Source organism: Anabrus simplex, chromosome 1 (assembly GCF_040414725.1).
Source record: "Anabrus simplex isolate iqAnaSimp1 chromosome 1, ASM4041472v1, whole genome shotgun sequence".
NCBI classification, from domain to species: domain Eukaryota; kingdom Metazoa; phylum Arthropoda; class Insecta; order Orthoptera; family Tettigoniidae; genus Anabrus; species Anabrus simplex.
The window spans coordinates 353,251,925-353,279,273 of NC_090265.1; the positions used below are offsets into that span (position 1 = coordinate 353,251,925).

Genomic DNA, 27,349 nt, shown 5'->3' on the forward strand with positions numbered 1-27,349 from the left:
ACCATTCTGACACATCATTTTCACTTACTATTTTGCAACTAGTTATCTCCACTTCATGGACAAGCAGAATGACAAAAAAATTATTTTTAAGTACTTTACAGATTTATGATTAAAAGTTTACTGAATTACAAGATATATATACACATCTAGAAAGACTACTACAGAAACATGCAACAGTGATTACATCTCTCCATATAGGGTTGGCATCAGGAAGGGCATCCGGTTGTAAAATAGGGCCGAATCCACATGTGCAACGCAGTTCGCACCCACGACCCCACAGGTGTGGGATAAGCGGTAGGAAAAGAAGAAAAGATATACACATCTACGAAATGGATGGAGAATAGTGACTTATCGTGTTTCCTCCACTGATGAAGGCTGCAATTGAAAATTATCAACCCATGTCTTTCTTTTGTGTGTACTCCATCCTCATGTTCTTCCATAACTTAAATTGAGAACAGTCCACCCTTTTCAATACTAGAATATTGTATTCTTTTAAAAAGAAATAAACTTTTTAACTATTCTAAATTAGAACATGTTTCGTCCCTTGTTGGGGACATCTTCAGCTTATACAGGGAGTGTAGTTTAAGACTCCACACTTCTGCTCACAGACTGCGGGAATCCCCAAGTGAGCGCCATATGTTTTGCGTCAAGCTTGGTGTGATAAGAAGTCTTCACAGCTGAAGTAGCAACTCGCTAGTAACTACTGGAGTTTTAAGATGTGTTGTGAGGTTATCATGATGGTTAAGTATTCTACAGCACAGACAATATTTTTGGCCAAATGTTATTTGCACAAGAAGAAGAAACCAGTAAAAAGGTGCCTTTGAAAATTCCATAGACAGTTTCCCGGTTCTACAGTACCATCAAAACTTTATGTGCAACAACTCGCTCACCAGTGGCGTAGTAGTACTGGTTCCATAACTAATAAGAAAAAAAGAAAAGAAAAAAAGCAAAGGAGAACAGCTCTCATCCAGGAGAGGTCAGAAGATACAGTATACAAGCAAGACTGCAAGTCAGTCCACATAAGTCGCTTCGGAGAGTAGATCAGGAAACTGATATTTCACATTTGTCAGTATGTAATGTGCAACAAAATGATTGCATTTACGATCTTACCGGACTCATTCAGTGCATAACATACAGCCTACAGATTTCATTGCAAGATAGGATTTTGCAATTGGCTAATGAATGGTGTCCAGACCCGTGGTGTAGATGCAGTGTGCCTGCCTGTCACCTGGAGACCCCGGTTCGATCCCAGCCATGTCAGGTGTTTTTGCCTGGTTCTCAGGGTTGGTTTGAGGTCCACTCAGCCTACGTGATTACAATTGAAGAGTTACCTGATGGTGAGATGGTGACCCCGGTCCAGAAATCCAAGAACAATGACTGAGAGGATTCAATGCACCTCGTAATCTGCATGCCTTCGGGCTGAGTGGTGGTTGCTAGGTAGGTCAAGGCCTGTCAGGGCTGTAGTACCATGGGATTTCTGTTTAAAGAATAGTGTCCACAATGGTATCATAGATCTGAACTTATCTTTTATGAGTGACAAAGCACGGTTTCATTTGAGTGAATATGTTCATTCACAGGACAATAGAATCTGGGATACAGAGAACCCACACATTTAACAGCCGAAAGCCCTGCATTATGTGAAGGTGGGTGTATGGTGCTCTATTAGTGTCAGACAAATTATCAATAATTTTTTCAGGACATGATTATTTCCAACTGTTATATTCACAGCATTCTCAAACCATTTTTTGCTGAACTGACTGAAGAAGAAAGAAAAGTAAGGTTTTTACAGCAGGATGGTGTGATGGCTCTATGCAGCAGTTACAGGAAGTGTTTGATGATGAACTGATAATCAGTAAAGGCCTATGGTCCCCTCATTTGCCTGATTTAAGCACATGCAAATTTTATCCATGGGAAACTCTCAAAGGAAACGTTTACAGCAGTAATTCTGGAACTGCAGAAGAACTTAAAATCAAAATTAGGAACACTTTAAAGAAGCTGGATTGGAAGTGGTGGAAGTAATGAAGCAGAAAAAGTGGAAGGACAGAAAGGAGTGGAGGAGGCTTGTTGACCACACTCGGGCGACTGGAGTGGGACACTGATGATGATGATAATAATGATGATGTGTTCCATTAGTGTTCATGAACTGCAAAGTGTGTTTCAAAATCTCATAAGATGTGGAGCTTGCATCGCAGCTCAAGGAGATAACTTTCAACATCTGTAAATAGGGCTGAGTTCAGTTTCATTTACTAATTTATTTGTTTGATTTGTTTATTTATTTGTTTGTTTGATTTATTTATTTATTTATTTATTTATTTATTTATTTATTTATTTAATTATTTATCTAGCTATTTATTTATTTATTTATTTGTCCTGAGCATGTATATAGCTGGCAAGTTCAGTTTCACTTGGTTTCTATAAGCGGAATCATGCTGCTTCTTTGAGACAACTATGTCCACTAATAAGTTAAAAAAAAGTATAAAATAGTTCAACCTTTCAATACTATTAAAATAAGAAATGTAAGTTTACATTCCTATTTAATTAAAATTGGTACCAGTACCGGTACCGGTTTCGACCAGTATTTTTGATCATCATCAGCCGATCACAAATAGGTGTAAAACAATGCACAGATAAATAAACTGCGAAGTATAAAGAATTCTGTAGGTTGCTGATAGTGAAGCACTAAAATCTTTAGGGAGTACTGTGCACTGAAAGATGCACAGGTAAAAATATAAAGTTTAGATGATACTGTCAGATGCAGTTTATGAAGCACTATAACACACGTACTTATCAGTTGCAGTTTATAAGGCACTGTACAATTTTAAGGATACTGCATGTCAATCATGAACGTTAGTAAGACATAAGCGTTAGAGAGCACTGTACGGGAAGAAGTCTATAGTCAAATACGTATCCAAATATAGTACTGAGCAAATTCTTGAAGAGTTCAACTGCAGTTTATGAGACACTGTATAATTTTAGGGAATAGCACTGCCCGTCGATAGATCCAAAAATGATGAAGAAGTCGCCGATCAAATACGCAAATGTACTACGGAGCAAGTTCCCGAAGAGTAGATCAGCACTGTGCTTCTAAAAGTGTGTTGGAGAACACTGTGTGTGAAGAAGTCCAAAATCAAATACATATCTAAATATAGCACAGAGTAAATTCTTGAAGAGTTCAGCTGCAGTCCATGAGGCACTGTATAATTTTAGGAATTAGCACTGTGTTAGATCCAAAAATCATGAAGAAAGTCACAGATCAAATATATAAATGTATTGCAGAGCAAGTTCTTGAAGAGTAGATTGGCACTGTGCTTCCAAAAGTTTCGTAAGTTAGATCAATGAAGTTATTAAAACATATGACATAGAGAAAAAAACAATTATGAAGGGGAAAAAAATACTAAAAGGCACAATATTGGAACAGTTGAGGAGCGTAATGACATAGCGTGAGAGTTGAAGTCAAACTTAAAATAGCATAAAATATAAATTTGAAAGTTAGAGTGGTCAAAATCATTAGAGATGTTAGAAAATGTAATTCAAATGGGAGAATGAAAAAAAGAGGAATGTAATGAGGAAAGAAAAAGTTGAAGCAAAAAAATAATGAATAAAATAAAGGGAAGAATAGGGAAATAAATGAGGAGGTGAAGTAGTTTAAGGTGGATCAGGAGAGTGGGTTATAGGAAGTGGAAAATGATGGTGGGAACTATATAAGGACTGGAATATTGAATATGAGTTTGTAAATTTAGCATTTTTGAAAAAGCAGATAAGGAAGTCAAATAAAATATTAGGTTTTTCAGAAATGTCATTTAAATTCAAATTGGGGTTAAAGTATTGGTCAAGATGAATAAAACAATTTTCAGTAATGTTTAGAAGCGGCCCAACATTTTCCAAGGGTGGATTGGTTACCACCTGGGGTATTGCTGTCATTACTTGCACGAGTCATGATTGCTTGTCATCAAGTGTCCAGTATTTGCTTACTGGTTTTGTTAGAACTAGGGATTGTCAGTTCCTGGAGCGTTGAATAATATACAATGATAAATGCTTGATAAATGCTCGATAAAACTTCCACTACAATGCAAGTCTTGGTCTTGATAAAGGTCCACTACAATAAATTTGAATGAACATTGACCATATGAATGCAGATGAAAGCATTATAAAATCATTGCGTCCATTATAATAGCAAGTGATAAAAATCATTGTTAACCATATTGAAGATACTGAATGTAGGATGCTAAAAGGTTTGTTTTTTCCACCTATTCAATACATATAAATTTTATAAATTAGGAATTTATTATTGATTCCACTTGAGACATGTTTCGCCCTTCATTGAGGGCATCATCAGTCAAAATATCACCTCAAGGTAAAAAATCAGGTAACTGGTTAGTAGTTGACATGTACAAATTAATACATATTATTAATACAATTACAAAAATTAAGTATGGGAAATAGTTGTACAAAAGTGATGGTTGAACATATAGGTTTATAGATGAAAAGTCAGCATCAATGCCTAAAAATAACATAGTAGAGTTCGGCAGTGGTGCTCTGGAGAAACAGTTGATGCAATCATAGGAAAAAAGTTTAAAAATATTTACATTATAACAATTAAGGGAGAAAAGGTGTAGTGTTCGGCGTCAATGTTTGTAACCAAAAATTAATGTCAAAGGTTGGTAACTATACAGTATTTACATTGTTCAATTGAACAGTTGAGATAAAGTTTTAAAATATTTACATAATAACATTCAGCGTAAATATTTGTAATAAAAACTAATGTCAATAGTTGGTAACTATATAGTAATTACATTATCTAATTGAATAGTTGAGAATTACAATTATATACATAATTACACAAGAGCAGCTGGTGTGCAAGGATAAAAAATTTTCAGTACCAAGTGCGTCCTGATGTTTTAGAGGTTGGAAGAAGGATTTAGCATTGACATTTCAGAAATATGTAGAGCAGTTTATTTTAGTTAAAATCACCGGGGGTAGGGAAATATTTCATAGCCAAATGAGGTTTTATAGGCATCAAGCTGAAAGTTTTCCAGTTGCAGCGCCGAGATCGGTACGGAGACTGGTCAGTGTGGATGGAGATTCATGGGTATTCGGTGCGTTTGAATGGCAACAATGGTGACAGTTATTAGTGGGTAATTGCTAATTAGGAAAATGTTGCGGGTTGAAACTTTCGCTTCTTCTTTTAGTTGACTTCTGTAGCATCGAATGTGATGTGAAGACATCGGTGTGAAATGCCGGTGAGACAAATTGATATTGTTCCGTGGAATAAAGTATGGCGGACATCGGGATGAAGTTATTGTTCTTTACTGGTCTGGTGAGATAGAATAGAGTAGCTTGATTTGTGAACTGTTGTGGAGAGATTAGAATGTATACGACAACTGCAGAGTCAGAGCGTTAAAGCTGGGGTGAGGCATCTTCTCATTCTGACTGCGAAGAGGAGCCGTAGTGGCACGCCATATTTGTGCCGATGTGCGCTGGGTTCCGGCGTGTTGTTGAAAGTTGTATTGTATGAAGTGGAAGTTATCTGATGTGTCGCTGAGAGGTAATTGTTGATGAGTATTGGTGGACTATGAAGGAGGCTCAGTCGGTAATACGCACATCTCAAGAACAGCAAGGCTTCAGGTGAAGACGGCATAGTTGCCGAGATGTGGAAACATGCAGATGACCATTCCTTGCAGAGCATCTGTGCATGCTGGGTATCCAGCCCGAAGGCTGGTTTGATCCTCTGCAGCTCCACCAACAGCTGTCATAAATAGCCTAGGCGCACTGAAGAGGCGTACTAGGGAAATGAGGAGTGAGGCAGTTTCCCGTTGCTTTCCTCATCGAGCCAGCCACTGATATTACATATCAGTCTGCCAAGCCCACTGAAATGCATGCACCAACTGACCCTATGAGCGATATTTTCACACCATTCATAAGAGGGACTGGCTGCATAAGCAATGGTATTACTAGCATCACTCATACCTCAGTCGCTTTCATATTGTCAAAGCCAAGGATGAGACTGAGACAGGTCAATGAAAGTAACAAATTTGATATAGCCCATACCAGAAGACATAGTGCACTCTAAACACTACATCTCGCTAGCAAAGGCATGCAGAGCATCTATCAAATCATAAAGGACATATGGACAACAGAGTCCCTACCCGAAGGATGGACATCTGCCGTGATTCATCCCCTCCACAAGAAGGGAAGTAAGACAGACTCCAACAATTATAGAGGTATTTCCTTGTTACAAATTACCTACAAGATCCTCTCTGTAGGCCTGCTCAATGGAGTCATCCACAGCTAGACTCACAATTAGATAAATACCAAGCTGGTTTCCATAAGACTAGATCTTGTCCAGAACGGATACACAATCTTAAGACAGTTCTCAACTACAAAAGCAGAGGTGGACATCCCTGGCTGGGGGTCCTAGTAGATTTTCAGAAGGCTTATGACTCTGTGGACAGAGACACCCTTTACTCCATACTATGGGAACTTGGTCTGGATGGGAAGACCCTACGATTAGTTGAAGCCATTCTGAAGAACACGTCCAAGATTGGGTTCAGAGATGAACTATCCGAAAGCTTTCCAATCAGAACAGGAGTTAGACAGGGTGATGGTCTCTCCTGCATTCTCTTCAACTGTGTCCTGGAAAAGATCATTAGGGAATGGAGAATATGCTGCCACCAGGAGCTGGACTGAAGCTTGGGTACAAGAGAGACAACCTCATTGTCCCATGCCTAGCCTTTGCCGATGACCTCATTCTACTGGCAAACAATACAGAGGAGGCTACTTACAACTTACAGAGTCTTTATAGTGTAACAGTTAAGACTGGTCTAAAGATCAGCATCCAGAAGACTGAATTTATGACTAATTCCTCTCACAGACACTATCATACGAAAAGTACCTCCAGTTAAGTACTTGGGAGAATGGATCTCTGTGAATCAGAGCGAGAACCTAGCCACCGATGCCAGATGTACCAAGTTTGAAAGGGCTTATCACTCCTGTCGAAGTATCTATTCATCTAAGTGCCTCTCTAAGAACTCCAACACAGACACTACAAGTCGGTCATCAAAACATCTGTTCTGTATGCTTCTCAATGCCCTGTAATGGCCAGGAAGGGCTCACTCAGAAAGCTGGAATTAAAAGAGAGGGAGATCCTGAGGAGGATATTAGGACCAATCAGAGAGGAAGAAGGCATTTACAGAATCCGCCATAATGATGAACTGTATGAACACCAGGAGGACATTGTCATGTCTATAAGGAAAAGGCGCCTGACCTTTTATGGACACTTGGCCCGTCTGGATTCCGAAAGACTCACCAACAGGACATTCACAGTAACAGGAAGAGAGAAGGCTTCTAAGAACAAATGGATCATGTCAGTTAAGTCGATATGGAACAACTAGATATACCACTGGCACAAACTCATAACCAACTACTGTTCCGTCAAGCCATCCGACAGGGAGTTTTCCCAACATCCCTTACAAGTAAGAAGACTACAGGAACTAAGCGGACAGAGGAGAGAAAACTGGCTCATAGTCAGCAAATGAAGGAATATCGGAAGAAAAAGAAGAAAGCAACAACTTTACCAAAGAGTAGATACGAGCCCCGTAATCCTCAGTAGTCTTAAATGACAATGAATAATAATAATCATGTTATTGGCTTTACGTCCCAGTAACTACTTTTACGGTTTTCGGAGACGCTGAGATGCAGAAATTTAGTCCCACAGGAGTTGTTTTGTATGCCAGTAAATCTAACAACTCAAGGCTGATTATATCTATGTCATCTGGCTGGGAAAGAGAGTCTTCAAACCTTATCATAAGGTCGATGATTTCTGCTTTGTTTTCTTCTCCGGTTGGTAGCAATTATATCAACACGATGCTTATTTCCAACTTCTGCTGAACAGTGGACTTTCTTATGAACCTTAAAGCTTTTTTCTTTGAGACTGCTCACTAATTAAGATCTCACAATGTTATGACACTTGCAAAGTAACTCTCCCTGAGGGCTGTTTCTTTATTTTTTAAGGATATTCCAAATACCAATTTTCACTTCTGTAGCATCTTCAGTTTTTGAGATATAAGTACCCTCATAAAAAGAATTCAACCACCTTTTCAGTCCTTTTCACCCCTCTCCCCAGTGTTTTTTCCGTAAACAAAACATACGTGTTACTTTATTTTTAAAAGATTAAAAATACCAATTTTCACATCTGATGTTAAGTTTTGAAGAATTTTTGAAGAAAAGAATTCAATCCCTTTTTCAGTCCTTTCTAAAAACCCCTTTAAGTGAATTTTCCAAAAACAAAAATATACAGGTTGCTGTATTTTTAAAGGCGATTCCAAATACCAGTCTTCATATCTGTAACATCTTCAGTTTTAGAGATACCATTATCCTAATAAAAATTATTCAATCTCCTTTTCCAGTCCTTTTTACCCTCCACCCCCCCCCACCCCCTTTAAGTGATTTTTCCTACAACAAAAAAATACACGTTACTTTTTTTAAAAAGATGTTAAAAATACCTAATTTTATGTCTGTAATATGTTAAGCTTTTGAGATATACAGTAGATATGCTTATTTTAAAAATTCAACCCCTGATAACACTTCCCCTTAAGTGGATTTTCAGAAAACAAATTATGCATGTCCCTTTACTTTTACAGGAGATTGCAAATACTAATTTTCGCATCTGTAACATGTTACATTTTTGAGATACACTGTACTATAGAGATACTCATTTTAAAAATTCATCCTCTTTATCACTCCTGTAGATTTTCCAAAAACAAAACAAAAAATATGTGTTTCCTTATTTTTAGAAGAGATTCTAAACATCAGTTTTCACATATTTAAACTGTTAAATGTCTGAGATATAGATACACTCATTTAAAAAATTCACCCCCCTTTTCTTCCCCTTAGTGATGGAATATTAAAAAATCCTCCCTTTGTGAGCATCCACATTGTAATATAAATGTATCCCCAAAATTTCATTTCTTTATGTTGAGTAGTTTTTGTTCGGTAATGATGAATCAGTCAGTCAGTCAGTCAGTCAGTCAGTCAGTCAGTCAGTCAGTCAGTCAGTCAGTCAGGACATGTTATCTATATATATATAAAATAACTTGTCCTGACTGACTGACTGATTCATCATCGCAGAGCCAAAACTACTGGACGTAACGAAATGAAATTTTGGGGATATATTCATATTAAGATGTAGGTGCTCGCTAAGAGAGGATTTTCGGATATTTCTTCGCTAAGGGGGTGAAAAGAGGGGTGAAATTTTAAAATGAGTGTGTCTATATCTCGAAAGTTTAAAAGTTTACAGATGTAAAAATTGGTATTTAGAATCTTCTTTAAAAATAAGGAAACACGTATTTTTTGTTTTCAGAAAATCCCAATAGGAGGGGTGAAAAGGGGTGAAAATGGGGAAAATGGGTTGAATGCCCTTAATCAGTATACCAGTACTTATATCTCAGAAACTGAAGATATTACAGACCTGAAAATTGGTACTTTTGATCTCTTTTAAAAATAAAGAAACACGTATTTTTTTGTTTTTGGAAAATCCAATTAATGGGGGGGGGGGGTGAAAAGGGGGGTGATTTTTTAAAATGAGTGTATCTATATCTCAAAACTGTTACAGTTTATAGATGTAAAAATTGGTATTTAGAATCTCCCTTAAAAATAAAGAAACACGTATTCTTTTGTTTTCGGAAAATCCCAATAGGAAGGGTGTAAAAGGGTGAATAATGGGTTGAATGCCTTTAATGAGGCTACTTATATTTCAGAACCTGAAGATATTACAGACCTGAAAATTGGTATTTGGGATCTACTTTAAATGTAAAGAAACACGTATTTTTTCGTTTTTGGAAAATCCAAATATTGAGGGGTGAAAAGGGGGGTGAATTTTTTAAAATGAATGTGTCTGCATCTTAAAACTTTAAAATTTACAGATGTAAAAATTGGTAGTTAGAATCTCCTCTAAAAATAAAGGAACACTTATTTTTTTGTTTCCTGTAAATCCCAATAGGTGGGGTGTAAAAGGGTAAAAAATGGGTTGAATGCCTTTAATGAGGATACATATATCTCAGAAACGGAAGATATTACAGAACTGAAAATTTGTATATGGGATCTCCTTTAAAATAAAGAAACACGTATTTTTTTAGTTTTTGGAAAATCCTATTAATGGCGGTTAAACAGAAGTGACAAATTGGGGTGAATTTTTTGAAAGATTATCTTGGAAACGTAAAATGTTACAGACGTAAAAAGTGGGTGTTTGGAATCTCCTGTAAATGTAAAGAAACATGGGTGATTTGTTTTTGGAAACTCCACTTAAGGGGAACCCAAAAGGGGTGAAATTTAAAAATGAGAATTTTTACAGTATATCTAAAAAACTTAACATGTTACAGAAGTGAAAAATGGTATTTTTATCTCCATTAAACATAAAGAAACGTGTATTTTTAATTTTCGGAAATACCACTTGGGTGGAGGGGGGGTGAAAGTGACTGAAAATGGTGTTGAATTCTTTTAATTAGGCTACTGATATCTTAAAAATGAAGATGTTACAGACGTGAAATTTGATATTTGCAGTCTGCTTTAAAAGTAAGGAAACACGTATTCTCGGAAAATCCAATGAAGCGGGGGGGAGGGGGGTGAAAGAATTGAAAAATGAATTGACTTTAATTGTTGAGAATATATACATCTAATAAAAACTAAAGTTGTAACAGACGTAAAAATTCGAATTTGGATCTCCTTTAAAAACATAGAAAAACGCGTTTTGGGGGGGGAAACCATCTTGGGGGGCGGGAGTGTAAAGGAGTTGAATTCCTTTCATGAGGACACATAAATCTAAAAGTGAAGAAGTTAATGTCGTGATAATTGGTATTTAGAAGATCCTTCACTATTAAAGAAACAAGTATTTTTTGCGGGAAAATTCACCTAGGGGGGAGAGTAGTTTGAAATGAAGTGACAAAAGTAAATTATATTTATGGTGATACTTATATCTCAAAACTGAAGGTAATAGACGTGAACATTGGTGTTTGGAATCTCCCTTAAACATAAAGAAACACGCCTTCTTTTAATTTTTTTTGGGGGGGGGGGTTGGCAGTAAAAACTAACGGCGGTGGGGTGTAAAAGGAGGTGAGGCCAATTGATTTTACTGTTCTTAATGTACTTATACGGATCCGCCGTTGCTCAGGCGGCAGCGCGCCGGCTTCTCACAGCTGGGTTCCGTGGTTCAAATCCCGGTCACTCCATGTGACATTCGTGCTGAACAAAACGGAGGCGGGACAGGTTTTTCTCCGGATACTCCGGTTTTCCCTGTCATCATTCATCCCAGCAACACATAATAGTAAGAATAAGAATAACATTAATAATAATAATAATAATAATGTTCCGGACCGTCGTCAAATATGCGGACCGCGCTGGAAACGGCTCCTGGACGGGTAATGACTAAGAATGCAGTCCGGCCGCGGGGTCATTGCCGCCAAGGCGCCCAATATGACACTACGCCGGATCTCCTGAAGGATTTTATCCAGATTAAAAATGATTATAGGAAAATACGGTATGGCAAAGATTTACGGACCCAACTGACCGGGAAGAATGCCTGAGCCTAGCCCGGGAAGTACGAAATCGATTGCTGGAAAGGAAGATTGAAAAATGGGAGGAAACCAGCCGTAATCTAATAGAAAACGAGTCAGATCGGGGATTTTGGTGGATTCTCGCTGAAAACGTGTCAAATCGCGAATTTCGGCGGATTATATATCTAAAACAATAAGCATTCAATTATAAATTTCAGTATAATACCGTAGCGAAGCACGGGTACCTTGCTAGTTTTATATATATATATATATATATTCTTATGCAAGCATTGGTAAATTATAAAAAAATATTATGTACCTGATGCAACCTGAATCTTTGCTGCAACTCCCAACTTCTGAAGACTGTCTACAGCATCAGAAACCTTTGCTGGATACACACAAACAGCTGCTGTAGTGATTCTATTGCTACTAAGACCTTTTGCAGTCTCTTCATCAAATCCAAGAGCGATTAGTAAGTCAGGAGAAACTGGCTGTGCTGCCTAGAAACCAGATGAATAAATAAATACATTTTTTAAAACCTTTGGTTTAGAAGCAAGTGAAGAAACTCTTTATAATTTTTATTCTTTTTATCATTATTGACTTATTGTATGGCTTCTTTTAGTGCTGGGAGTGTCCGGGGACAAGTTTGGTTCGTTTGATGCAGGTCTTTTCATTTGACACCCATAGGCAACCTGCGTGTCTGGATGCAAGATGATGATGATGGGGAGGTAGGGAGAGTGTGGAATCTGGTGTCGGCACATAGCTGAATAAGACCAAGCGGTCTGTTCAAGGCTTAACGTCTCCTTGACAGACGAATCATCATCAACAGCATCATATGGGATTAAAAAGCATTCAAAGAAAACAGTGCTTCAACCAAGTGAAATATGTCTTTTAATTTCAGGACTGCATTTACCATTTTATTTTGACACCTACAAAAATGAAGTCCTTCACAACCTATCTCCACTTCATTCAGCTTTATGCCCGCCTGTTGGCCATGATCATTAAGGCGTCAAGTATTAATTCCTGAGCTAAATATTTTGAATGTAACTTAAAAGCTTTTCAGTATGTCAAACACTCAAGTTCAATATAAATATTTCACTACAACATACCTGTAAAAAAAACCACTATTAAGTAAGGAATGGAAATACACACTATTAAACAAAGAATGGCATGAAAATGAAAGAATGGCATTGTATGCTGGAGTGGAAACAAAGCAGGACTTTGTTAAGATAAGTTTCAAATTTCAAATTCGTAGGTGTTGGGACAGAGATTAACATAAATACAGTATTTCCAATTGAGATTGACTTGACAGAATCTGATGATGTTCTTTTAAGAATGAAAGAGGTCATATTATTGTAAATAATAACCAATGTTGAGCTGCTCTCAATTTAACTTCCACACAATTATCGCTGCATAAGTGACCCGTTGCACAGTGTAGCGATCATAGAGTAGTGGACAAAAATCAATTTATTGTCTGTGAAGGCGCTCACTGGCCAATTAGACTTAGAGAAACATGTATTTACAACTGTAAATATATACAAAATACTATCTCATCCAAGCATCCCATATCAAACTTTACAAGGCTCTTGTAAACATAAGTAATAAGATTGAAAATATAGTGAAAATTAATTATATGACTTCAACATGTCTATATTTTCCTCCTATCACTCATCACCATCACAGTCTACAAAATCATAGTTGTCCATAGAGGTATGGAGCTGGCCAGCATCATTTCTAAAATAAATGTCCAGGGGCCTGTTCCACAAACAAACTTTGCAACTTTTCACTTTGCACTTTTCAGTTCAGATTTTGTTCCACCATCACTTTTCAGATTTAGCTTGCAAAGTATAAGTTAGGAAACTTTTCACTTTTCAAGCCTGTTATATTCCTCCATTGGTACAGAAATGCAAAGTGCAAAGAAATGAAGTGAAAAGTTTACATAAAGCTTGCAAAGAGATGATTCCCTTTTCACCTGTTATTTAACAAATATGTACACTAGTTTCTCGGGGTAGAATTTGGTTTAGTGATATAAACATGTTACGATAGAGATTTTGTTATCATCAAGTGAGGACAGTGATGAAGAATCCAACAAGAGAACATACAAAGACAGGATTAATTTACATAACCTCACTTCGACGGAATTTCGTGAGTGTTTTCATAATACCCAACACAGGTTGATTTCTTGAAATGATCAGTCATTTATTGAAATATGCAACAAAAAGAAGTCAATCCCTTTCCGAAAAAGAACAAATTCTTATTTGCTTAGATTGGTTAGGAAATGATGCCCAGGTGCATGGTGTAGCAGCAATGCATGGGACATCATAATCAATTATCTGCAGAACTGTTACCAAAGTCGTAGATGTTATAGTAAATGTAATATTTCCTAACATAGTACGTTGGCCTGATAATCCACATAATATAGCAACAGAATTTCTAATGAAGAGTGAATTTCCTTCTGTGTGTGGATGTGTTGACAGTACTCTCATTAATACTGATGTTTGTCATAATTTGAGAGGTTACTTTTAAAGTTGCCAAAAAGGATGTCCCGTTTCTCCTTGACAACTTCTAGCACAGCCGGCTTCTTGTAATCATCTTTCTTTCCCATGATCAAAACTTTAAAACTACTGGTACCACAATTATACTGTCAAGTTCACCGTGAAAAATAAAGCATTAAAATCATGGAATATTATACTTTTCACTTTGTGAAGAAATTGAAAAGTAAAACCTAGATCATTGTGGGATAGAAAGACTTAGCACTTTGCAAGAATTGAAAAGTCAAAAGTGCGAAGTTGAAATGTTGCCAAGTTCCTTCATGGAACAGGACCCAGATCTGTATCTATTGTCCTTTTCCTTTTCTTACTGTGAGGATACATTAGGGTCCGATACAATAAGCATGTGTGTCATCAGGACCAAACATCTATTGGATCAAGAAGTTTACAGTGCAGGCTTTAACTTAGTGTGGCAGAAGACTTTGTGGAGTGCTTCTAAGGGTTCTTCCGAACAGTCCTACGGAAACCTCAAACAATTTTAATATATATGAACTCCATGGACTAGCAACCTGCGCAAACTGCTTGGCATGTAATTCCACTTGTATAACCTTAGGTACAAGTCTTTGGTATCACAAATAAGACTTTTAAGCCTGTCTACATCAATGACTCTTCCACTTGCAACTAACCATAGAATCACAGATAGGTTCCTAACAAGTGTTTCTTCAATGCCTGTCATTTCAGAACCCTTCTTACGATCAGTAAAGAACCTTCTGGTCGTATTAACATTGTTGGAGTACATATAGCCTTGTTCGGGTTTACCAACACGGCCCATTTTCTCTTTAAAAAAGTTGGATTTTTTTTTTTTTCTTTCTTTCTTTCTCAAGAAGTACCTATTTTCTGGACCCCAAACCTACTAGGATTTGAAGGGATGATGATACGCAATATGTAATAACCATTCAAAAGTTCCTATCATGGCATGAAGGGGAGACAGACTGAAAGGAAAGAGAGTTTTGTTTGCAGGCTTTATCACAAGGATTAGTAGAATTCATTTCTGTCGATTTTGAAACACGAATTAAACAATTTGAAGTTGTGTTGGTTCCACTTAGAATGTTACACACGCTGCCATCTACCATGGTTAAACGCAAATCAAAGGTGACATCTAATGTACAGTAACCAATGACTAAGGACTAAGGTACAGTTCACAAGACTCTCTATACGAGTAGGCTTCATGTTAGATTCTTCTTCTGAAACCAACTCCGGCGATTCTTTTGAGAACATGAATCTAATAGGTCTACAGTACAATTTTGATCCTGGACGATTGTTGCACCACAGAACTGTTCCCGATATTACATAAATCAATTGAATATGGGAGAAGGCAATCAAAAACATGTATTCACCCATATATTCCACACCCAAAGCACTGAATTTATGATTTTAAATACTGTGACCTCCACTGCTGTCAAATCCCCATTTACAGATCAATTTGGCTGTTACATCCTGCTCTACATGCAATGATTTGGAAATGCTTTCAACAGTTTTATACAAAAGTTCTTGTAGGTCTACCTGTGCAGATGTTTCAGTGACTGAAATACACTGGGGCAAAAGTTTTTTCTTTACTTGCCTTGCACTCTATAGGCTAGGGAAACAGTCTGCATGAATGCTGCTGACAACCGACCTCAAAGTGGTGTATTGCTTTTTGGAAAGATTGAGATCTACAAATAAGGATAAGGCTCGCATAACAGATAGGCATTTCAACTGTTCCATATTTTTTGGTATGTTTTCTTTCGCTGCTGCCTGTTTAACAGCAAAGGAAAGGTCCTCTGCAGAGTTAGTCCCTAAAAGAGGTTCTGCAAGCATTTTCTTTGTTTTTAGCGAACAGTCCTTGAACTGTTTACAGAGCCTACCGTGAGCAGAGCAAGCTCCATCGGTCTTCACTGTACTCCGGCAGTGAGCAGTTATCAATGTTGTTGCATAGTCTGGGAGCATATACGGACAATTAAGCACTCTGCAGTTTAGTTAGAAACACCGACTGAACCCTGTGAGACATCCGCCATTTTTTGCTCAGAGTCATGTGCAGTAATTCACTAAATTTACGTAAATTGTTGTACACATTTTCTGTACAATTTTCAAGTTTATAAGCACTACAAATAGCCTTTCGAAATTCCACCTTCTTTTGACTAGCATCGGTGGTAGACACCCACCTTTCAAAAATGTATTGGTGTTTCATGGTGCATTCTCCTGAAAAATATGTCATAAAAGTCTAACTTGCGGACAAATGCACACAAAGTATTGATAAACCTAAAGAGAAATGGTAGAGAAAGATATTACTGCAGAGATCTCGAGACAGGTTTTGGCTTTTTTTAAAGATATCCCTGATAAACCAGAGAAAACATGTTTACCAAACGTTGGTCGTAAAGGAAAGCACGTACCTGTACAGAAACTGTCCACTAGTAAGAAGAAGCCTCAGCCTTCACAGTGGTCTCAAACACCGATGCACACACTGGACGAGTTGACTGGCAAGTGGGGAGGTAACGACTCGGGTTGGTCAAATAGTGTCGCATGGAGCGCTCACTCTGTTAACTGTGGGAGTTTCATCTGTTTGCAACAAGGGTTTTCTATCTTAGCAATCAATTGTAATTCATTTGTCCTATGCACACTTAAGATACAATTGTTAACTTTTTTTTATTTTTGTCCATTGAGTGCTGTGCAGAAATGGACCTAATGTTGGACTTTTCATTTTTGAGATGTTTGTGGTTATAAAATTGGCATAAGATATTGAGCACTTAAAAAAAGAGTTCATGCTTCTCGGTGCAATACTTCAGAAGATATCAATTATTGACATTTGCTATTAAGAAAACGGTATTTTGAGAAAAACACAATTACAGCTTTCACTAATACTCTTACCAATTGTACACAAAGTTTTCATGACATCCAGTGGCAAAGACTCAAACTGCTAGGTAACTTAGTTTGTTAAGAAGACCCACAGGTAGCACAAGAAATCAAAACATAGAAATGCAATTTTTACACCCCACACACTTTTGTTCAGCTCTGCTGCCAACTTTGGGTCCCTTTCTGTGCAACAGGTCACATATAAGTTGAAAAGGAATGAGGAAAGAATGCAGCCTTGGTAGACATTCTTTTCAGTTTTGAACCGTTCAGTGTCCCATATGGTGTACAAACTTTCATCCCTTGATCTGAATAAAGTGATCATATTAATTAAATCAAATGAGTGGGTACCCCCAATTCCAGCAGGGCTTGCCATCATTTGCCATGCCCAACACAGTCAAAGGCCTTTCTGTAGATATGCTTTCTGCATGGTCCACCTCACATTAGCAATATGTTCGCGGATGTCGTAACCTCCACGGTAGCCAGCGTGAACATCAGGTAACTGAGCTTCAAGGATGGGTGAAAGACATTTCTCTGTGATCTTTAGAAGGATTTTGTTTATATGGGGAATCAAAGCTGTAGTACAATAATCTGAGCAGTCGCTGACATCTCCTTTCTTAAGCAATGGGGTAAAGATTGACCTTTTCCATCCTCCTAGCCATATGGTTGTTTGCCATATCTTCTGCTGCAAAGCAATGAAGGCTGCCAGAGGGGCAAGTTTTAAAAGTTCTGCTGGGACATGATCACAACCAGGACTTTAATATTTAATCAATTTTTCAGTGCCTATTCTACTTCTTCCTGGAGGATAGCTGGTACTAGTTCAAATGGTTCAACACTACATGGTGGATTAGCAAGAATGCAGTGACCATGTTTGGTTATAAGGATTGAAAGTTCTTATTTTTAAATAGTTTCTCTCTGGTTAGATATAGGCATAAAATAGTGATCCTTTGGTTAGAATTGTGATTTTAAATATTCTCCCTATGATATGTATTGTTTACTACTGTTTTGTAACTGAATGTTGCATTATTTGACACAACTGCATAATGTGTTGCGTGGAAAGATTTGATGTGATAATGAACTGAACTTAAGAAAGACTTCTTATTTTACAATCTGCTTTACGTCGCACCAACACAGATAGGTCTTATGGCGACGATGCAATAGGAAAGGGCTAGGAGTGGAAAGGAAGCGGCCATGGCCGTAATTAAGATACACGCCCAGCATCTGCCTAGTGTGAAAATGGGAAGCCATGAAAAACCATCTTCAAGGCTGCCGACAGTGGGGTTCAAACCCACTATTTCCCGAATGCCAGCTCACAATAGTGCACCCCTAACCACACGGTCAGCTCGCTCGGTATGTGATAAATAAGACTGAACATTTGGTGAACGATAATTCTGACTGTGTAGGTGCTAGTAGTAGCTTAAGTGTAATTAGTAAAGTAGAGAGTGAAAATTAAATTGATAGCGTTAAGGGAAATGACAATAAATACATGCATGATGATATAGGTTGTAGGCCTAAATTTCAGTGGAAAGATAAACTGTCTTCTTCATTAGTTTATGTACAACATAATTTTTTTATTCTTTTATTTTTATAAATGTCTGCATTTTCAGCATGATGGCTAAAAAGAATTCATTTCATTCTGCAGATAACATGCATTTTAATACAGGCCGGAGAGGGTTAAAGACATAACATGAGTAAAAATTCAAATGAATATAAGTTACTATACCAATTGATACAGAGCATCACACTTGGAACAAGCAGCTGAATAAGATGCAATGCATGTACTGTGGAAGGTGCTTTCTTGGAGCCATTTAAAGTCAAGAATTTCATGTTTGGCCCGTATAGAATAGAGATTACAAAACAATAAGTTAAATTGTACAAGATCCACCTTTCAATACAAGATATGTTGTTGATTAAAATTACAACATTTATTAAATGGTACCGGTTTCAAAATCTTGTTTGATGTTCTCATTGCAGTGTTTAATTTGTTCAAAATTCTGGAAAATAGCCCAGTCTTTCAGATAGGACGAAACTCTTTGACACGATATTCCCTCCTTCCTCCAAAACCCGCTGATCCCGCCCCGTTTATCGCCCCTCCCCCTCCTTCTACCTAACACTCCTACCTCTTCCCTTCCTTCCCCAGCCGGTCCACACGTCTCCCTTGTGCTTTTCAGTTCCTCTTAAACTCAACTCTGCAGTACATACAACCAGTCAACCAAAAGGTGAGTCTCTTCATAAATACTTTCTTGCCTCATTTCCACTATCCGAGTTACCTCGTTTTTATCTTTCATACTACAGGCCCGCATTGGATCGAGAATATTTTAACTTCTTCAACATACAGTTCTGGTCACAAGATCCACTTGCTCCAAAGAAATACGACATAACATCATACTTACGAAGATGGCTTTTATATGTATAATCTACTGACTTAGTATTGTTTTTACGCTGCCAGAGGAACATCATCCACTTCTTTCAACGTAATTAACATTACTGCATCACACCTAGCGTACATTTCTCTACATACGTTGATGCCAATGCTGTACAAAGCACCCTAATCTAAAAAAATTTAAAATTGTCAATGACTTGGAACTTATTCTACGAGGCTTACGAACTTCAGTTTTTTATTTTATAGTGACTAAGAAGTTGTCGTCCGACTCGTTAGCTGAATGGTCAGCGTACTGGTCTTCAGTTCAGAGGGTCCCGGGTTCGATTCCTGGCCGGGTCGGAGATTTTAACCTTCATTAGTTAATTCCAATGGCCCGGGGGATGGGTACTTGTGTTGTCCCCAACATCCCTGCAACTCACTTACCACACATAACACTATCCTCCACCACAATAACACGCAGTTACCTACACATGGCAGATGCTGCCCACCCTCATCGGAGGGTCTGCCGTACAAGGGCTGCACTCGGCTAGAAATAGTCACACGAAATTATTATTTACAAGTTGTCAATCTTGTACTAATTATATATTCAAACCTGGACATTTAGCAAAAATATGCTTTATATTTTAACTTGTTATAGATAATTTTAATTAAGAGGGTCAATTTTATCTGTTTTAACTTTAATGTGTATCTTTGTATATGACCCTATTTGGCTGATGATGATGTCCATGGATGTTGAAACCAGTACCATTTAATAAATGATGTTGTAATTTTAATCAACAACATATCTTGTATTGAAAAGGTGGATCTTGTACAATTTAACTTATTGTTTTGTTTTCTTGGAGCCAGACGTATAAGCATTCACACTGGAAGAGCCCATCCCAACATCGAAAGGCAAATTATTCTCTCTCGAGAAAACAATATCAAAATTCAACCCCCAGAATGTGTCACATCGATGAGGCAGAGCATGACCTACCACCAGCACCCCTAACCTCTCATGATGATGACTTAAATACATTCAAAACCGACATGGAAAACTGCAAAAAGGAATTCCACAATAATACCAACAATTTCATATTCAGTGGCCTAGTAAATGACTTCTATTAATATCGAGCAAAAGCAATTGACGCCTTCTCAGGATTTAAATAGCCAGCGAGAAAGTTCTATGAATTGAGCGGGGGTGGGGGATTTCAACATCCAAAGAACTTATGGAAAGTCATCACACCCTGAAAAACAATCTAAAAGAGATAGGGCAAAGAGACAAGCTTGATACACCCATCAGCTAACAGTTCCAATACTATAAATCAGAGAAGGAAAGCAGTCCTAAGAGTTCTTGGAAACAATGGGAAACAATGCAAAATTCCCATTGACAACATTGAAAACAATTTCTTCCACCTCCAAGTAACTTCCAATATCTGCTTGCAAAATGATTATCCTATCTCATAACCGGAATCAGAATAATTCAGGATGAGACCTACCAGTGCCTTGGACACATCACTAGGTCCAGACCATGTATTAATGAGAATTGTGATTCTGTCTGTGAAATCATAGTATTAATAGCAATGAGAATGCTGAAAACATCATAGGTCCCTCTGTGCTTTCAAAAAGCAAGGACAGTAGATATTTAAGTCAGGAGATGAGACAGTTGCTACGAACTGAATGCATATTACAATCTGCTCAGTTTTACAAAGGATTATCTAGAGAGTATGAGACTGTAGATTGAGAACATTCATACATTCAATGAACATCAGAAAGGGTTCACAGCCTCTCCCAGCACAATCACCAATACCTCATTGTTACAGGCAATTTTGGCCTCAAGACAAAGAAGGAAAAATCTGATGCCATTACTGTAAGTTTTCTTTGGCTATTGTAATCCAAAAGGCTTTTGATATTCAATGTTATGTATTAAAAACCTAACATGTCCACAAACAATCTCTAGTTAAAAATACATTAAAAATTCAAACATGATTAAACATTCATGTTATGTCATATGCCGACTGAGTTGAAAGTGTAAACAAATCTCCAGGGCCTCTGCATTCAATATAATGAGCATGGTTACAATTTTTAGGTGCAAATTTCAGATGAAAAAAGGAAGGGAAAAGGAGCTCAAATGAGGTTAAAAAAGGTACAAAAAGGTGCTGGTTTATTCAACTAAGTCAACACTTTCTCTTTTAGTATATTGAGGTACAAACAAATACCATACATCAAATTATCACTCATCAAAAGAAGGAAAAAACATGAAGCTGTTGTACTTCAAGACAATAAGCATCTCTATATTTTTAAAAGTAAGTCTGTTTCTATTAGAAGATAGAATGTCTTTGTAGATGCTAAAGCTTCTTTTGACATCCACAGAAACCAGTGGGGCAAACTTTGTATTCACTTGGAATGGCAACTCTACAGATGTGGCGAATTCCTCAATGTCTGGATTCTTCTAAAGACTAGACTCAAGTTTGTCTTTAGCAAAGCAAGCTAACTGCTCCCTCACGGAAGTAAAAATATCCCATGGTTTTTCCTTTTCCAGAACTTGTTCTTCTAATCATTTAATAACTGCAGTCAGGTACTTGTAACTACGGACTCAATATGATGTATTCACAAAGACGCACACAAAATGCTGTCAGTTGCGTACCCTAGTTTAAAAAAAAAAAAAAAAACACACACACACAAATGAACTGCCATCATGAAACAAAACACTATTACAAAAGAATAAGAAGCGACTGCAGCAAATGCATGTCAACTACCAACCCAACAAAACCAATTCACATACTTGACTTCAACCACATGCTAATACGACTTCCACACAAGTCTCATCAATATAACTCAACTCACACTCACAAGACTGCCTCTTTATATATATTGCCTGGCCAGGCTTCTAGAAGGATATACACAATATGTTTTTCTCGTAAATTAGAGATATCCAATAGTCCAGCTACAATGTAAAGAAGTTTCTATAACTATCTAGAGCTAAAGATACGTTATTCTGGATATTACAGTGTGTTGCACAATGTTACACTGGATTATACATCACATATACAGGTAATAATAAATTATATACTATTATTTGTGTGTTCCCACATTAAATTAACTCATAAATACATATACAGTAGATGTTTCATGACATAACCTCACAAATAATATGATTGTCTGTACATAACTACGTAAATAATAACAATACTAATACATGGATGTCAAGACTTCATAGCCATACCTCACAAATAATAATAATAATAATAATAATAATAATAATAATAATAATAATAATAATAATAATAATAATAATAATAATAGAAGCCTCCGTGGCTCAGACGTCAGCCTCTCACCGCTGGGTTCCGTGGTTCAAATCCCGGTCACTTCATGTGAGATTTATGCTGGACAAAGCAGAGGCAGGACAGGTTTTTCTCAGAGTACTCCAGTTTTCCCTGTCATCTTTCATTCCAGAAACACTCTCCAGTATCACTTCATTTCATCTGTCAGCCATTAATCATTGCCCCAGAGGAGTGTGACAGGCTTCGGCAGCCGGCACAATTCCTATCCTCACCGCTAGATGGGGCTTCATTCATTCCATTCCTGATCCGGTCAAATGACTGGAAATAATAATCAAAATAATCATCAATATCATCACAAGAGTAATGATATATTCTACATATCAGTATCGTAAGACATTTTAGCCCTCCTAGTAGTTATGATCAATAAGGTGTCAAGTCTATAGGGTTTGACTCCATAGTTAGCTGGTTTGGGCCCCATTGGTGGAAAACAACTTTCACCGTCAGAATGTTGGGTGGCAGGGTAGGAGAGGTGGTGGTATACAATCACTAGATTGTGACCCAAAAGCTTGTATTTAATTCCAAATCTCTCCACAATGTTCATACTGATTAGCAGCATATGACGCAGCTGATGATTCGTCTTTTGGATGGGGATGTTAAGCCTTGAGCAGATCCCTTGGAGTAGGCCATGTGCCGGCACTGGGTTTCAGTTGCTCCCTTCCTTCTATCATATATTACATCATTCATTTCATCTCATTAACTCATCTGATGGGATATAGAAATGGAACATGGCTTGGACATACATACTTTACAGCAACGTATGACATTTTCATCCCTACAGGCTTCACATAAATACATCATTTAAAAGCATAACAGCAAACGGTTCTTGTTTCTTCACTGTTAGCACACAACACTTAATCTACTTTTTAATTAGAAACCCATTCGCTGCTACTCTAATTTCACAGTTTTCCAATGCTAGGGAAAGGAATTTTAGGCACTAATAGGTTAGAATGCGAATAGTATCACCTAGCTCGCACAATGGTTCTGCAGTGAGATTTGCATTAGTTAAGGACATGGACTTTCAAAAACCCTAAAATTTATGCAACTTGCCTATATAACTGTAGAGCAGGCTATATGATACTTGCGACTCACTTAAATGCATCTGCATTTTAACCTATTTGTGCCTAAAAATTCTTTCCCTATTCATCAGTCTTATTCCTTCTCCCTACGTCTGCTTACTGTCATAGTTGCTACAAGTTTTCTTTCGTTCTCCTGGTATAGAAATGTTAACTGGAAAGCATTCAAGTAATAAAAATATGGTTAGGATTTTCTTTTCACAACTAATTAATTTTCATAAAAAGTTTTGATCATCATTAAATTCCAATTTACAAGAAGCTTCCCATACCTCTAACCATACTGATCCTGCCATGGTGCACACCTTCACCTGACATGGTGTATATAATTGGCATTTAGCCTTCGGGGAGCACATATACGACTGTTCACACCATTTCACAGACATCAACACTGATCTAAAAATTTTACACTTCGAAAATAAAAGTAAATCTTTGAATATAAAAGAAGCAATAGAAATTTACGTTGCTAAAAATGCTAATGCAAATAACCTGAATGAGCATACACATTTAAATAATTCTCCCCTATTCGCTCTACTCACATAATATCTGACAACACCTACTCATTAAATTGCTTTTGTCATAATAATAATAATAATAATAATAATAATAATAATAATAATAATAATAATAATAATAATAATAATACCGTTCCTTACTTTATTCACCTAAATTATTAATTTGCATTCATCCATATTACATAAAAGTACTTTTAACATGAAATAGGTCAGTAACCTCTCTCCCCTCTCCAGTGTTGATTGAAGGTTCCACAGCGCTCTAGCCGCTCCGCCCTACTTCTCCCTCCCCTCTCCACTGTACAGTAAACTCTATTTAATCATCCAATAGGAGAGATCCACATCGCTCTATAAGGCCCCTTTCCATGCGCAGCGTGCCTCACCAAAAACTTTCCATGACCACAGTCCTGAAATAGTGTTTGGTGACAACGGACTTAACATCGGCAGTCTAGACAAGTACGTAAGTTTTCATTATATTAATACTTGTATATATTTTTATTTTCTCATTACTGTTTCATGTTATCACTAAACTCTCTTTCATTGACAAGTTTATGCTATGTAAACAACACTGTACATATATAAGCTTGTTTTTAAGTGATCTGATAGAATCTGAGGATGTTCTTGTAGAATGAAACATGTCATTAACATAAAGAAATAAATGAACTGGATTAAAGCCACTATATATATATTTATTAATAATAAAGCCAAGCTTTCAGCCAAATTGCATTGGCCTTCATCAGGGCATGTGAAGTTTTGCCTCCGACAGTGAGCAAAGAAATTATCTGAAGGAACATGGAAGTCAAGCCCGTACTATCCACGGCCTACCCCACTAACTGGACTCAAGGATTGTGGCGCTGTGCTGTGGTGGTTGGGAGGGAAGTTACTGATGCACTGTCCTCTGTCGACAGTTTGAGTGCGTCCCGCTGTGTCATGGTGGTGTTATGCATGTGTTTCTGCAGTACAGGTCTCTATGTATTTGATAACTTGAAGCCGTCTTCCCTGTTGATGTTATCTGGGCGCAGCTCTATCTCTATGGCTTCCCTCACAAGACGAGCATAGAAGTCTTTTACAGGCGCGATGACCTTCGCCTGGTCAAAGAGGATTTCATGGTCTGTACTGTAGAAATGTTCTGCTATGGCAGACTGGCTTATAGCATTCTCCGTGGAGGATGAAAGAGCGACATTCTTTACCGATCTGATGTGCTCTTTCACTCTGGTGCTAACAAGCCTTTTTGTCATGCCAACATATGAACAACCACAACCACATGGAATTTCATATACGCCCGGTGTTTCAAGACGTGGCTTCTCTTTTGACTGGTCGAAACAGGGATTTGAGCTTCTGGTCTGTGGTGAAAACTGGAATTATATTGTACTTCTTAAGAATGCGCCCTATTCTGTCAGTTATACCTGCCACGTAAGGAAGGAATACTTTTTTCTTTTTGCTGTAGTCCTGGTTGGTGTTATTCAAGTTAGGCTCTTTGATCTTCACAGCTCGTGTTATGTCTCCAGATGTATAGCCGTTTTTCTTCATGGATGTTGTCAGTTCTCTCATTGCACTCGAGCGGTTATCATCGTCTGCAACATTATTCACCCTAGTATATAACGTTCGAAGGAGAGCTGCTTTTTGGGAGGGGTGGTGATGTGAAGACTTATGAAGGTATCTTTCAGAATGTGTAGGTTTCTTGTACATTGCATGGCCTAGTGTACCATCGTTCTTCTTGTATACTAACACATCAAGAAAAGGTAATTTGCCTTCATTTTCTGCTTCCATTGTGAACTTGATCTTACTGTTAATGGAATTTAGGTGCTCTAAAAATTCATTTAAAGTTTCCCTTCCATGTGGCCAGACCGAAAATGTGTCATCCACGTAACGATAGAAGCACTTAGGTTTCAATGGCGCTGTTGTTAATGCAGTAGACTCAAAGTGTTCCATAAAAATATTAGCAGCCACTGGTGACAAAGGTGAACCCATTGCTGCTCCTTCTGTCTGTTCGTAATAATCCCCTTTGTAGTAGAAGTAAGTGGATTTTAAACAAACTGCTGCCAGACTGGTCAAGTCCTCAGACAGGTATTCTCCGATGTAAGCCACTGTTCCTTCTACAGGTATATTAGTGAAAAGTGATGTAACATCAAAGCTTACCAGGATGTCACCTTCGTCCACGTAACTTCTGCAAGAAATGTTTCGAATCTTTAATGTGATGTTCTGTCTCCCCTTATTCTGGCTGTAGCAGTGATGAAATATAGCGGGCTAACTCATGGGTCGCAGAACCAATGGCACTCACGATTGGTCTTAGTGGCACGCCATCCTTGTGTACTTTTTGAAGGCCATAAATGACTGGAGGTACCGGGTCTGAATTTAGTAATGACGTGGCAGGTATAACTGACAGAATAGGGCGCATTCTTAAGAAGTACAATATAATTCCAGTTTTCACCGCAGACCGGAAGCTCAAATGCCTGTTTCGACCAGTCAAAGAGAAGCCACGTCTTGAAACACCGGGCGTATATGAAATTCCATGTGGTTGTGGTTGTTCATATGTTGGCATGACAAAAAGGCTTGTTAGCACCAGAGTGAAAGAGCACATCAGATCGGTAAAGAATGTCGCTCTTTCATCCTCCACGGAGAACGCTATAAGCCACTCTGCCATAGCAGAACATTTCTACAGTACAGACCATGAAATCCTCTTTGACCAGGCGAAAATCATCACGCCTGTAAAAGACTTCTATGCTCGTCTTTTGAGGGAAGCCATAGAGATAGAGCTGCGCCCAAATAACATCAACAGGGAAGACGGCTTCAAGTTATCAAATACATGGAGACCTGTACTGCAGAAATACATGCATAACACCACCATGGCACAGCGAGACGCACTCAAACTGTCGACAGAGGGCGGTGCATCAGTAACTTCCCTCCCAACCACCACAGCACAGCGCCACGATCCTCCTGAGTCCAGTTAGTGGGGTAGGCCGTGGATAGTACGGGCATGACTTCCATGTTCCTTCAGATAATTTCTTTGCTCACTGTCGGAGGCAAAACTTCACATGCCCTGATGAAGGCCAATGCAATTTGGCTGAAAGCTTGGCTTTATTATTAATAAATATATATATATATATATATAGTGGCTTTAATCCAGTTCATTTATTTCTTTA

The 27,349-nt window shown here is 37.8% G+C and overlaps 1 protein-coding gene across 5 annotated transcripts in view; it reads right to left on the bottom strand.

Moving 5' to 3' along the window:
* Nucleotides 1-27,349, bottom strand: part of Dera (deoxyribose-phosphate aldolase) — a 145,093-nt gene that overhangs the window by 83,275 nt on the left and 34,469 nt on the right. For all 5 annotated transcript variants that reach the window (XR_011017514.1, XR_010858460.2, XR_010858459.2 and 2 more), the window contains exon 3: nucleotides 11,866-12,046. Coding sequence is in view for 1 of the 5 variants with exons in the window: in XM_067134897.2 (XP_066990998.1) it covers nucleotides 11,866-12,046 (181 nt within the window). In the remaining 4 variants the exon portion in view is untranslated. The remainder of the gene's footprint in view (nucleotides 1-11,865; nucleotides 12,047-27,349) is intronic.